A 13,936-nucleotide genomic window follows, 5' to 3' on the forward strand; every position below is an offset into this window, starting at 1 on the left:
GAGTTTGGACAAGTAATATGAATCCCAGTGAGACTGGGTTAGATCCATAAGTGAAAACAATCCATGAGCTGCATTAGACGAAAAGCAAAAAAAAAAAAAAATCTCCTGGATAATTGCTGGATTGCAGGATAATTATTGATTCAATACCAGTTAATGGTAAATGTAGATAGAAATGATTTTGTGACGTATTGCTCATTTCTTCAAGTGAATATTTTAATTCAAGCAGTGCTATATCATTGTTATATCCTGAATCAGTAGGACACAGGTATATTTAAAGCCAGTCAATTTGGGGCTTGGTGTATTTGTTATCTTAAACTCTAGCATTGAAAGAAAAATTCTAAATGCAGTTATGTTGCCTAAGATACATTTTTAGAACATAAGGTATATTTACCATTCTGCAATTCTCAACTCAGACATTTAAATTATTGTGAAAGCACAGATTATCAGAATTACATTAACAGATTTTCTCCAGGAAACTATAAAACCTGAACTCGGTGTTTGGCCTCCCACATATCTTACATAAGAACTGTAGAATTCAAAATACGGAGAGAAAGGTACAGATAGCATATGAACAGTGGAGAGAGAGATAGACAGAGACAAAGAGACAGAGAGAGAGAGAGAGAGAGAGAGAGAGAGAGCAGTCTGTTACCAGCTGGACAGCTATATCAAAATGAATTTGAGCTCAGGGCACCACCTGCTGGTTACATATGTGCACACACTTGCATACACACACACACACACACACACACACACAGACACACACACACACACACTTACTCAGTCTCATTCACACCTATTCAGTGTCATTAGGATTTATAGAGAGTTGCAAATATCATCTGCACACAGAGGAATATCAGTATCGTATCTCTGGATGATTTGGTCAAGCAGAGTATAAATTGATGATAAAATGGGTTCCAGGATTGAGCCTTGAGGCACGTTACATGTAAGTTTTTCTGATGTTGGAATTACATCACCAGTAGCCACTAAAAATGCCTACTTGACAGATAAGATCCAAACCAATTCAGGCCCATGTCAATTAGTCCCCACAATTTTAGGCAGTGGATAATAATAGGTATGAATTGTATCAAAGATGGCTTTGAAGTCAAAAAGAAACAAGACGGAGCACTCTTTGTCAGCTGTCACAAATAAGTCAGTAATAACTCAGAGAAGAGCTGTTTCAATGCTGTGAATGGCTCTGAAGGCATTAAAATTCTCAAAAACGGAGACTGCTTCTTCTATGACCTTGGAATTAAAAAAAAAAAGAGAGATTTGAGATAGGTCATTAATTATTCAAGATGGCGGGGTGTGAATTGTTTTTTTTTTCTCCTTTAGAAACTTAGCTTGAACAGTAGAGAAAGAGCAAGCCAAAGATTTCATTTGTGAAATGATTTCAATAGACCTTGAGCGGGCAATGGCTCAAATGAATGCACTGGCGGAGCTAGAAACAGGGAACTGAAACGCATGCAAAACAATACGTGTTGTGAGCCTGAGAGGAAAAACAAAATTATTAATCAGACAAAAACATGCCACATCAGCAATGCCTGGTGCACTTTTATTGGTTCAGAAACTATAACTTTTATCTGTGAAAAAATTGCAGGGTATTTCAACCTTAGAATGTCTCAGCTATCAGCCAATCTCATGGAATCCACTCCAGTTTCTCAGTTTCAAGTCTTTAGAACGGAACCAAAAAAAAAAAAGAAAACAAAAAAAACAAAAAACAAACAAACAAACAAACAAACAGAAAAAAAGGAACACAAAAAGTGAAAAGAATAAAAATGGCAGCAAAATCTTTTTGAAAGTCAAAGTAAGAAAAAAAAAAAGCTTAACATGACAATAAATATAGAACATAGACTTCTGTATACAGATAATATCTAATAATGTTTTTATGTAAAAAAATATGACTTCAGTGCAATTTCTTCGCAAAGCTCTCTGTAACTCCTTTGACTCCTTTCCTTAAAACACCAACTGCTATTCTCTTACCCTGATTTTTAACAAAACCTAAAAGGAAAAAAAAAAAACAAAACTCCCAAATACCGCAACATCAAGACCACCAAAACACAAAAGATAATAAATTCATTGAAAATTCACAGCCTTTCATCTTTGTCTACACTTCAAGCAATAAACCTGGACTGAAAAGGCACACATAACTATCATTTTAGTAACACTGGACAAGGGAAGAATAAAATTGGAATTACTTTTGATATAAGTACTCATCTTGGTCATTTACAAATGTATTCATATTCTTTTTTTGACAATTATGTTTACGTATACATATATTCAAATAGATATATTAAGATATGCAAAGTCAGTAAAGATTAAGGAGACATAGAAGTGATAGATTTTAGAGAAACATTAATGTCAAAAGAAAAAAAAAAGTGCATCTTATTACAATCTTGAATATTGCAGAACATTTATGTTAACAACAGTATTGAAAAATTGTATAAAAGACAAAAGCATTACAAAACAAAATGAGCAATATTAACAATAGCAACAAAGAGTATTTTCATGTTGGACACAAAGACTCTAGGTGCAGTAATTTTTAAGTGCTTTTGGGATTAGGGCCCTGGCACTTGCCTGCATTGGCAGATTTCTCTCCCTCTGACACATCCGAGCCACGTTCCCTGGACTGTCCACTTTCTGCTGACTCCCTCTTGTATGGCTGTCTAGTTCTCTGTGTGGCAAGGTTCGCTGTCTGTCCAGGGGATAGCTCAGAGGCCTTTCTGACTCCTTCATCAGTGTCTGTAGTCACTTGATCGGTTTTCTCAGGAACAAGGGTGTGAGTCTTAGTGGAATGGTACAAGCTGCCATATTGCTTTTTGTCTTTTGCCCCTCGTTTTCCTGTGCACGGCTGTAAACTCAAGGGTTTAGGAAGTGTGGAACTTGTACTAGGACTGCATAGCCCTGACTGGCCAGCTCCTTCCTCTTGGCTCTGTAACCAACTGTCCAAATGAGTACTTTGCCAATTTGTTCCAACGTACGAACCCCAGGGCGTCGTATCCGTTCTTGCTGGGGAAAAGGGCAAATCCTCCTTTGGGGAGGTGGGCGACGGGGTGGATGAGGGACCTCTTTCCAGTTTAGGCCGAGATCTGGGTCTGGCCTGAACCATTTGGATACCGCCAATGGGAATCATGTGGTAGGGCATGCGAGCATTGTCCTGGGAGTGTAAAGGCAGGTGACTGAACATGACGTCCACTGCCCTAGGTGGGATGTGAGCTGAAGATTCATTGGGAGAGAGGCGCAGAGCAGGAGGTAGCAGGCATGGGTCTGGGAATATTAGCCCCTCCCGAGGAGTACCAGTCTTCTCCTGTTGGGGGAGACAGGGAATTAGAATTGAACATTCTACTTTCCAGTGCTGACTGAACTCAGCTTTGGGTATGATGATGTTGCACTCTATCTCTCTGGTCTGTTGAAATTCCGAAAAAGAACAACCGATATTAAAATTTCAGAGAGCAATAATAAAAAACCCAAAGCAGTGTTAAAACCAAAATGGTAGGATATTAGAATGGTGAGACCTACCTGGTGACCCACGCTGGCCTGTTTGCTCGCTGAGTCCCAGGGGAGGTGAGCGGGGGAGCTGTGGGGTCTGTGCTGAGGCCTGAGGGGCGTAGGAGAGAGGAGAGCTCGGGAGCTCCTATAACGGCCAGGGGAGAGAGGCTGCAGAGGGGAGAGAGGTCTGATCGGGGAAAGGGCTCTGATAGGGGAGGGACCTCGTTCTGGTGAAGGAGAGAGGTGCCTATTGGGCGAGGACAAGTCCAGCCTGGGTGACGGACTCCTGAGGGGCGAGCCCTCACTGCCAGGTGAGAAGCCTCGTGGTGAAGCTTTCCAGCCCTTACGAGAGAACAACGCCCTCTTGCTGCTCGGAGATGCTGCTTGCCCACTGGGCCATTGCTTCCTGGGTGAAGGTACGTCCTCTTTCTCTGGACCGGTGGGATCGGGGTTGTCTAATGACGGACCGCGTCCGCCGTCCGAGCGCCCTCCTGTGGATGGACGAGTGTCAGTGGAACACGACGAGGGTGGGTCCTCGTGAGATGAGTACTCCTCATCCTCTTCATCTTCGTTATTGTCATCATCCTCTGAGTCTTCAACATCAGAAAACTGGTGCTCTTCCTGTTCTTCTGACTCACAAACCTGTTCTTCACTGCCAACTGATAGACATAAAAGCAGTATGAACAATATAATATTAAACTGCTTAGAAAACACATTCAAAAAAACACTACACATGCAGTGCACAAACCTGAGAGTAACTTAGATGGTCATGAACAAAAGTTAACTTTCATTCAAACATAGAATATGTAGCCGTCATATAAACAAGCAAGTATGCAATTTTAATTGAGTCGTGCTTGCTCCATTCAACCATATTTACAGCCCTTTTGAATGGAATCTGTCTGAATGAAGTGTCCTTGGCTCTATTCAGGCTGTCAGTTTGAGTGGGATGGGCAACTTTCAGGTCTGGCTCTATATTTACAGCACACAGAAAGACTGGAGGCCAACACAGGTGGGTGGAATACCTCCCTTTATAGAAAAGCAGGCTTTTTTTCAACCGTCCTCATGACCTTGGGAGCATTGTATACCAGTCTCAGTCTCCAAGAAAGAGAACTAGGGAAGTGAGGCCTCAATAGCACGACTTGGCAAATTTATATGGAGGATTTTTTCCCCCAACCAAGGTGACCGTCTTTGCAAGATGTGCAATAAATCATTAATTTCCAAAATTAAATCAAAAGGCACAAAAACTTACTGTCCTTCAGTTAGATTTTTGAGGTGTGCAAAGAGGAACACATATATGTAATTATCTGAGTTTAAGTCAGGGACCAGCAGAGAGATTACACTGCAGTTTGTGAGCTTCATGTTCATCGTGACACTAGACAAAGAAGACTTGAAGCACAGCTAGAGGCTGGACAGAGCTGAACTATTTCTAATATCTGCAGAAGGAACAATAGAACAAAGCAAACTTCTGCAGACAAAGCAGACTCACAAACTACATAAAAATGGTTTAGTCAAAGCGTGACTCCGATTCACATTAAAGCTAGGTCTGACTAACAGTTGGGTAATTGTTTTACCCGCTGGAATATTGCTCCCCATGACGCTTGTCTACATCTAACCGTCCTCAGGGTTCGGATATCCAGGCATTGCAGGACATATCGTTGTTTCGTGCAAAACAGCAGGTATAAATGGAGATATTCACCTCGGCGGGTGGTCTTACCTGCTTCCTCAGCCTCAAGCTCATCCATGGAGGATTCAGAGATTCCCATCTCCTGGCATTTCTTACCATGAGCCTTTGACTTCATATGCTTGGTGAGGTTCCCTGAGGAAAAAACACAGTGTAATCAACAACCCATGCTTGACTCATGTGAACAGAACTGAAGTGTAGAAGTTTTCTTGATGTGAAAGAATGACTTGAAAGGCCTCAGGATTACTCTGGGACAGCTGGGTTGAATCTGAAAGACTAGACTGTAAGTATGAAACACTGTCGCCTCACCTTTGGTTTTGAAGGCGAAGTTACAGTGCTTACAGACATAGGGACGGACATCTGTATGAGTGCGGATATGTTTCTTCAGCATGCTAGGTTTCTTACAGCGAATCCCACACTCCCCACACACATACTTCCCCCGGCCCCTACCCCGCACATACACATACTCTTCATTAGACTTATACCTGTGGAATGAAGAAAGACAGACAGAGAGAGAGAGAGAGACAGAGAGAGAGAGATAGAGACAGAGACAGAGACAGAGACAGAGAGAGAGAGAAAGGAACCGGTTGTTAAGCAACCAAAGCATGAATTTCAGGGAGGTTCACGATTAGTTGCTGATGAATGACTTTTATTTGCTCAAACGCATGATCTGTAGGCAAATGCTCTAACACTCGTAAACAAGTCACCCTTTAATGAGTCGGAGCCCATCCACTCTTCCAGCCCTCTGCCCTATGCCTGAACTGGGGAAAATCCATCCTTTGTTACAAATTCGGGTATCTGTGCCAACAGAAACAGTAGCAGAGAGGGAGGGAAAGCCTGGCATTTGCCAAGTGTTTTAAATGGCAACGTTTAAAAAAAATCACTTCACATTTAGCTCTTGAAGTGTTTGTTACTTATATTTTCATATTTACCTACTGGATAATTTTAACTTTCTATTTTCGTTGAGACAAAAATTACTTTCCAGCTTTCCTGAAAACCTTCTCAAAGGCCTCTCTCTCTCTCTCTCTCTCTCTCTTTCTCTCCCTGTTCACTGCTAAACCCTTCCTCTTTTCCTTTCATGTTTATCATTAGAGACGAATTTTGCTCCTCAAACTTCTTTATATATATATATATATATATATATATATATATATATATATACACACACACACACACACACACACACACGTATATTTTGGGCTATATTAAATTGAATGACATACTCCCTTGTCTCTGTTGCACACCTGACTTTCCTCTACTGCAAGTATTAAAAAAGGTGAGCAGACTGGACAGATGAAAAAATCTTTGGAAAGTGACACACATGAATAGAACACGATTGTTTGCTCGGCTGTTAACGTTCAGCTCAGAGACAAATCTAACAAGTTACTTAACTTAACAGGCTGTTTATCCTTGTTAGTCAAAGCGCAGTGTACACAGATAACTGACTACATTGTGATCTCAGCTGGTGATAACATGGAACACTGAAATGAGTCAGGCATTGAGAGAGATCAGATGAATCTATAATTACATTATTGATTACTCTATAATTACATTATTGATTACTTCATCTTCCTTATCAGAAAGCTAGAGAGACTGTCTGTCTTATGAGAGACGGGAATCCGACAAAACATTGCGTTTGCTTTTAATGTAACAGAAGACAAGCTAAGCATACCTGTTTTTGAAAACTGAAAACTGCCATGATAAGCATCTGTGTATTTTCTCTGTTCTATACACCTAATGTGTCCAAAAGAGTAGCCCCCCCCCCCCCCTCCTGCTTCCTTTCAGATAGTTTTAATTGAATCAGGATGAAAACATGCAAGTCATTAAAATCACAAACCACGGTGCTGAGTATTTATAGAAAGGGGGCTGTCTGTATCTCCTCATTTTGAGAAATTGAGGTCAGTGACTACATACACACAAAAGTGGGAGGGAAAAAGAGTGTTTTCAAGTGAGGTTGTGCACGTGAATGGGACAGCACGTACGCTAACGTATTTGTGTGATAACACTCGGCAGTGTGTATTTTTGTGTGTGTGTGTGTGTGTGTGTGTGTGAGCACAAGTACGGAACAAACCCCGCAGTGAGAATAAATGGGCTGCATTATATAAAATAAAGTTTTGGAGAGGTAACCTTCTCCTGTGATTGCCACAAAGCTCTAAGTGGCAACAACAGCGTTGTGCAAAGAGCAGTGATGGTGAAAATACATTAGAGACAAAAGGGGACTGAGAGAGACGAGAAGAGGAGAAGACAAAATGGAGAGAGGGAAAGGGGACACATACACACAGAGATGTGATAAGGGATTGTGTGGGTGTGTGATTCAAGAACGGTGAGATAAGTGGGTGAGCGAAAATGGTGGCTATGAAAGAGACAGAGGGATGAGAAGAAAACTGTAAGCTGTTTTCTGCTGTTGGCAGAATCTGAGCTCTTTAACTCTTTAACAGAGAGAAAGGCCTGTATTTGTAGCTGCATGTGATTAAAAAAAAACCCCCAGCTAATTAATGCCAAGCCTTTGTAATGCACCATTAACCTGAGATGATTACATTTCAGACAGACCATCCTGCTCATGTTCATGGTTCTGCCTGTACCTTAGCCTTGTTCCCTTTTCCTTTTATCTTCCCTCATTTTGTTATAAAGATCCCTTCATCATTGTGTTTTCATATAAAAATACATAATAGACAATGTCAAGTTGATTCAGCAAACTGACAGTCTACTAGGCTGACTGTGTATTACTGGAAAGGCAGCTCTCTATCCTTTGAGCTCAGATCACAAACAACAGTGTGAGAAAAAACACAGTTGTACACTGAGCAATTAGCTGTATTCCTAGCTAAATGAACAGTCAAGGGTTATTTCTCTCTGGATTACATGTAGTCAGATATAAAGCATTTTTCCAGAACACCACTAAGGGTAACATTTTGGTTTTCATTACTCATTGTAGAAGTAGTCGGCAAACCCTTGTGAGCAGGCTAAAAAAAAACGAAACAAGAAAAAAAACTGAAGGGCTGTTTTCTCCAAGTTATTGGTAATTCAAATACACTCCACGTTAAAGTCATGCCTTGGGGGGAGGCACAAATCTCATGTGGGACAACAAGAGAGAATTAATAAGTCCCAACAAGGCACCCTCCCTCACGTGCTGTGCGATAATCTATCACTGTTGATGCACACACAAAATTAAAATCTGACAGCAAAAACAGCACAAGAAGATATGAGAACATCAGATTAGTGTGGTCCTTCCTGACCAAGCATAATTAAATGAAAAAGAGTGGGCATGCTAACAGGAACGAGAACATAAGAACATTAATGAAATGCAATGAGAAAATAAAATAGTTCAAAACAGTTTTGCTCTCTTCATGTGAAATGATAGAGCTACGAAATAATGATGAAATCATACAAATCTGATATTACATAAACCCAGGTCTTGACAGCCTAATCCACACTTTGCCATCTCTCTCTACCGTGTCTCACTTACCCGCCTTCAAAAATTTGAATGCGTGGAGGCTCGATCTGTTTGGAGGTAGAGGGTGTCTCTTCTCCACTCTTTTCTTTCTTTTCCTCCTGTTCGCTTAGAGGTTCTTCTTTTACTCTGGCTGGTGTGCTTGGTGGGGTAACACATACCTACACTCCAGAAAGACACAGGCAAATTCACTGTATCTACATATTATGAAAGAAAATTTCAACAGAGCAAACATGCAAAGATATGACAGAAACTGCACATTGTGCAATGCACAGTATGCGTGGGATAGGCTTGTGGAATAGTTGTTACAGAAAGTTGTCAAATTTTTTTTACATATAAAAATAAAACACGGCTGTTATATTTACCTCTGACACTTTGGGTTTTCTGTTGTTGGCAGTAACCAGTTTGCCAGTGGTAGGTGATGGGGCTGTGGCCATGGTGTAACACTCAGAGCTGTGCTTCTGTTTTGAACGCAGCAGTGAGAGCACCATCTTTGTGGAGAAACCGGGCAGATTGGGGTTATGCATACTGACACTCCATGAGGAGTAGACCGAGGTCTGTGGGTCCCTCTGTGCAGATGGGTTGGGTTTTATGTAGTTTAGATAGCACCAGCTGACTGATGTGGATGTGTGTAGACTGGGGTAAGAAGGTTTTTTGGCTCTCTCTGGACTTGCAACCCTTGGCGTACATCCATGGCTCTCTTCCTCCTTCTCCTCCTTTTTAAGCAGCTCTGCCTTTCCCTCTGCAGTTGCCTTACTGTTCTCCTTGGACTCTTGTAACTCCTCAGTCTCCTTCACTTTCATCTTTCTTTCTTTACACAACACTGCCTCCAGTGTTTTTCTACCCTTGTCTTTTCCCTGGTCTTCCTCCAAAGCTTTTTCATTGCACTGTTTTTCCTCTTCTTCCTTTTCCCTCTCTTTATCGTCTTCTTCTTTGACCCGTTTTTGATGCCGTTGTGCCTCTGTGCTGAGTTCAAGGCTCCCGGCAGGGGAAAGCATACGTTTACTCCCTCCAGCACCCAGTGGTCCATAGCCCTCATCAGATCCTGTGCCTGGTGAAAACTCCAAAGGCAATGACATAGGTATACAGCTCTTGGAGTCAAGGCTAGGTAGCTTGAGGTAGGATCTCTGAGGCTTGGCCTCTTCCAGCTTCCCCATGATCACCATAGCTGTGCAGCAGATTGGCACCTGAGACTGGGTAGTGACTAAAATCTGGGAGAGTGTGGTGTACATGGCATTAGCGTAAGTGGGAATATGGGTCTGAAGGCGCACAGGTACCACAATTGACACCACTGGTGCAAGTTGTTCCAAGCAGGGAGCAATGGTGGGACGAGGGTGGTGGTGAGGAACTAGATGCTGATGTGAGGGACCTGGGCTTGGCATCAAGGGAGGAGATGGCCTAGATCCTCTGTAAGGAGGTCCTGAATGCGGTACCTGTATTGTCAAACCACCAGACACAGGAAAGTACACAGCCTGGGTAAGTCCACTTGAGTACTGCAACGGAAACAACGTGGGTAACTGTTGCAGGGGAAGCCCAAGGCGTTCTGCTACATGAAGCTGTGCTGAATGAAGCGGAGGGGCTGTTGTCTGTAAGAGAGCATGCTGAATTATCTGACTTGATAAAACCTCAGATATTGCTGTGGTAACCGGGAGGAGCTTTGTCAGCTGTCTTGATGAATAGCTTTCTGGACTTGTTGGGTGCAGTGGAAGGGGAAGGACTGGACCTTGGAAAAGCTGCAGTGTTTTTCCTACAGATTCAGCACTAAGCCTAGAGGTGGTGCTGCCAACACTGTGCTCACCTATTGACAGTTCATGGTGGCTGGGGTAGGACTGGCACACATTTGGGCTCCCAGGTTTACTAGATGGGCCAAGAAATGGTTCCTCCTGTTCAGGTTCCCCAAGGGTGGCATGTTTAACCAGGAGACATTTCCGTCTCTCTCTCCATGAAGCTGAAGTGTGTTGTGGAGACAGGGACCCATAGTCAAAAGACTTACTTCTTACTTCCACTATTTGGGAAGGGTGTGGGGGGCTAGCAGGGGCCTGCTCTGAGGCAGAGCGCCGCATTTCCCTGTGAGAATGATGATGCTGATGAAGCCCTGATGGTACTGTCAACATATGAGATCCTTGTGAGCTCCAAGTTACAGTCTGCATCTCAGAGTCTGGCTTGCCAGATTCTTCAAATGAGGCAGAACGGCTAGATGTATGGGACACATTGCTCTCCTGACTGGGGCTGCGGGGTAAGGAAACTGACTCAAAGCTGGATTCTCCAGATGACTGGGCCGCCTCAGTTAAACGGAGACGTTTCTTCTTTGGTGGGAGCTTCTCAGCAGGGAGCTGAGCAAGACTTTGGCTACGTTGAGGCCATTGAAATTCTTCTGCCTTCTCTGATTCTTTGGAAGTGGATGTACTTGCTGGGGGTGATACCATCTCAGTGTCTGTTTCCCATGTTACTAGGATTTCTGGCACTTGAATGTTTGGTTGGCGAATTAGACGGGATGTGGTGGTTGGTTTTGCCTGTTGTTCTGCTGGCTGATGCTTTAGCTCTGCCTCCTGGCTCTCAGTTGACATGCTTTCTTGCTTTTCAAAGGAACTGGTGTGCTGTATAACAGAAATCTCTTTCCAAGAGCCCTTCCTCTCTGGCTCAACTTGTGAAAGGGCACCTGAGAAACCCTGAATATTATCTTCCCTTCCTGGCACTGAGGTGGTGGCAAGAGGGTTAATGGACACAGCTGCAGGACCTGGGCTTTGTGGGTCTTCTTCTAGACTTTCTTCTTTCCTTCTCTTGCGCACCGCCATAGCTATTGCTCTGAACTTGTGATGCATCATCTGTGGTCGATCTTCACAGAATGTGCTAGTTTCCTTCTGAGGAAACTTGTCCATGCATAAGACTCTGTGGGCCTCATAACTTTCCCTCTTTGCATAGTGAATGCCACAAGCTTCACACTCATAAAGCCTTTGTCCCTGGTTTTGTTTCCAACCTGAGTCTGATCCTGTCACTGAAGGAGTGGACGGGCAAGTTTCCTCTGGAATGAAATCAGGTCCGAGAGGAACCTCAATAGCAGGTTGGCGCCTTAACATACGGTGATGGGAACCAACTCTCATCTCAGCTGCCGCAGCCTGTTGCTCATCGAAAGAGTGGCTTAGACGAAAACTATGTGAGGATGTGCTGGCAGGATCATCCTGGCCAGCAGTGGATGGCATGGACTGACTTCTCATGAAAATTGTGGAAGGGACCTGACAAGCAAGTGCCTCAGCATCAGGTACATGGGAACACTGGAATTCATCTGCAAATACACCAAATCCAGTGCTACTACTGGAGCCTGGCACATCTCCCTTTGGATCAAACACATTGGGATCTTTGGGTAATGAAAACTTGGGAGATTCAATGCTACTCCTCCTAGAGATAGAGGAACGTCTTGGTTTGACACTGTCAATCTCACTTGTGTCCACTACAGCCTCATTAATGGTGATAAGTTTGGTAATGTGCTCTATGACTTGTGTCTTGGGCACGTTGAAAGGGACAGATTTTTCGTCTTTCCCTAGAGATGAAGAGGAGGGCTGGGGGTGGGACTGATGAGGGCTCCTTTGCTGTTGACCCAGTCGCCCATATTTGCCCAAAATGATTTCAGCATAGCTTTTGGCATTAGCACTGGGAGGGCTCACCTGGGAAAGCTCAGCACTTCCAGAGCGAGAGAAGTACCCAGACTCCGTACTACCCTTGCTACCAGGACCCAGCGAAGATGAAGGTTCATCTGGTGAGGCCCTAGGAACACGTTTCCTCTCACTGAGTCGCATCGCCAGCCTCTGTTTGACTGCCTGAGAGTCATCTGTTCGCTGACTCTCCTCTGAGAATGAGAGTTCAACATTTGAACTCTTCTTCAGAGTTGGCCTGTCTTGAGAGGTGGATGACCGATGCTGACCAGTCTCATCCTCTGAATCAGTGCTCTCTCCTTCAGAGGGCTCCTCATGCTCATCTACCTGTGTACTACTCTCAGGTCCACTTAAACTATGCTCATCACGGCTTGAGGCCTGGCCGGCTTTTATCCGATGGGCATGGGATTTGCGATGTTTGTACAAGTTGCTCTTGGTCTTGAAAGAGAAACCACATGGCACACAAGGATAGGGCCTTTCACCTGTGTGGGAACGGATGTGTTTTTGGAGGACACTGGGCTTTGCACAAGGACGGCCACAGTAAGTGCACACATACTTTCCTGGTTTCTGAGGCTTACGTTCCCTTTTAGAAGAGATAACTTCTGGTCTTTCTTGAGTAGACTGAGTGGGAGCACCGTGACCAAGAGTAAGTTGGTTAGAGGAGGATTCGAGAGGAGATGAAGACAAGCTGCCTCTCGAAGGACCTGGAACATTTAAAAGCTGCCAAGATGTTCCTCCCTCTGAAACATGTGACTGCTGTTGTTGAAGCCGGTGGTGCAGATCACTACGTTTTGGTTGCCGATGCTGATGGCGGCCAAGTGATCCATGTGCAGGTCGTGAGGTAGCCAGTTGCGGTGACTGTCGAACAGGGGACTGAGGCAAACTGATTGGAGGCTCAGAAAGAGGCTGCTGTTGCCCTCCAGACCGCTTCCCATCGGCCGGCGGGCTATGCCCTGCCTCCATAGAGTGGGAAAGAGGCCTCTTGGACACAATGGGAATGCTTCAGTAAGCGTCAGGCTTTCAACCACATTGAATTAGCCACAGGGTCCTAGAGATCCACAAGGACACAAACACATCTTGGAAAAAACAGAGAACAACCTGCACCTCACGAATAGGTATAAGCAATCGTTTTGTTCTCTCTATGTGAATGTTTCTGTTAAATCCAAAATGTCAGACAAAAAAATCAGAAGAGACATGATCTAACAAAACCAAAACCAAAAACAGTATTCATGTAGTGAATGTAGGATTTCATCCAACGCTGAACGCCTTTGTGTCCTAACTTGTCGTTTGGCAGACTCAATCATTGCTTCCACTACACTTGTTTTACTGTGTTGTTTGGTAAAACATGTCTCTGGATCCTCTTAAGTAGCTTTATTTCTTCGGCTGTGAATTCCTTTTCCAGAGCGTTTCTTCCATGGTCTCCGGATCATCACAAGACCGCATGCCAGTGGCCCTACAGAAAGAAAGCAACAGTCTTAATTACGTTTTGTCTACTGAGCAAAGACTAGTTAAGTTGAAGGCTTACAAATCTACAAATATGAGCCTTACATACAGAGACATTCACTAACATAGCAAATGTGAACAATATTCACACAAAATTACAATGCAGGCTTGCTGGCTCCCAGCAGGAGATCAATAAAATGTTTCCCCAGCAATTGCAGGGCATTAACA

General features: G+C 43.6%; 1 protein-coding gene across 1 annotated transcript; it reads right to left on the reverse strand.

Annotated features, from left to right (window-relative positions):
• Positions 1-2,510: 2,510 nt before the first annotated feature.
• hivep3b (HIVEP zinc finger 3b) lies at positions 2,511-13,367 on the reverse strand. Its single transcript, XM_030781906.1, has 6 exons — positions 8,981-13,367; positions 8,631-8,776; positions 5,477-5,652; positions 5,201-5,302; positions 3,517-4,145; positions 2,511-3,304 (listed from the first exon to the last, which is right to left on the reverse strand). Exons 1-6 carry the CDS (start codon positions 13,226-13,228, stop codon positions 2,540-2,542), a joined length of 6,066 nt encoding a protein of 2,021 aa, XP_030637766.1. The 5' UTR covers positions 13,229-13,367; the 3' UTR covers positions 2,511-2,539.
• Positions 13,368-13,936: the final 569 nt, after the last annotated feature.

The sequence above is a fragment of the Chanos chanos genome, chromosome 8, assembly GCF_902362185.1.
Source record: "Chanos chanos chromosome 8, fChaCha1.1, whole genome shotgun sequence".
Lineage (NCBI taxonomy): Eukaryota > Metazoa > Chordata > Actinopteri > Gonorynchiformes > Chanidae > Chanos > Chanos chanos.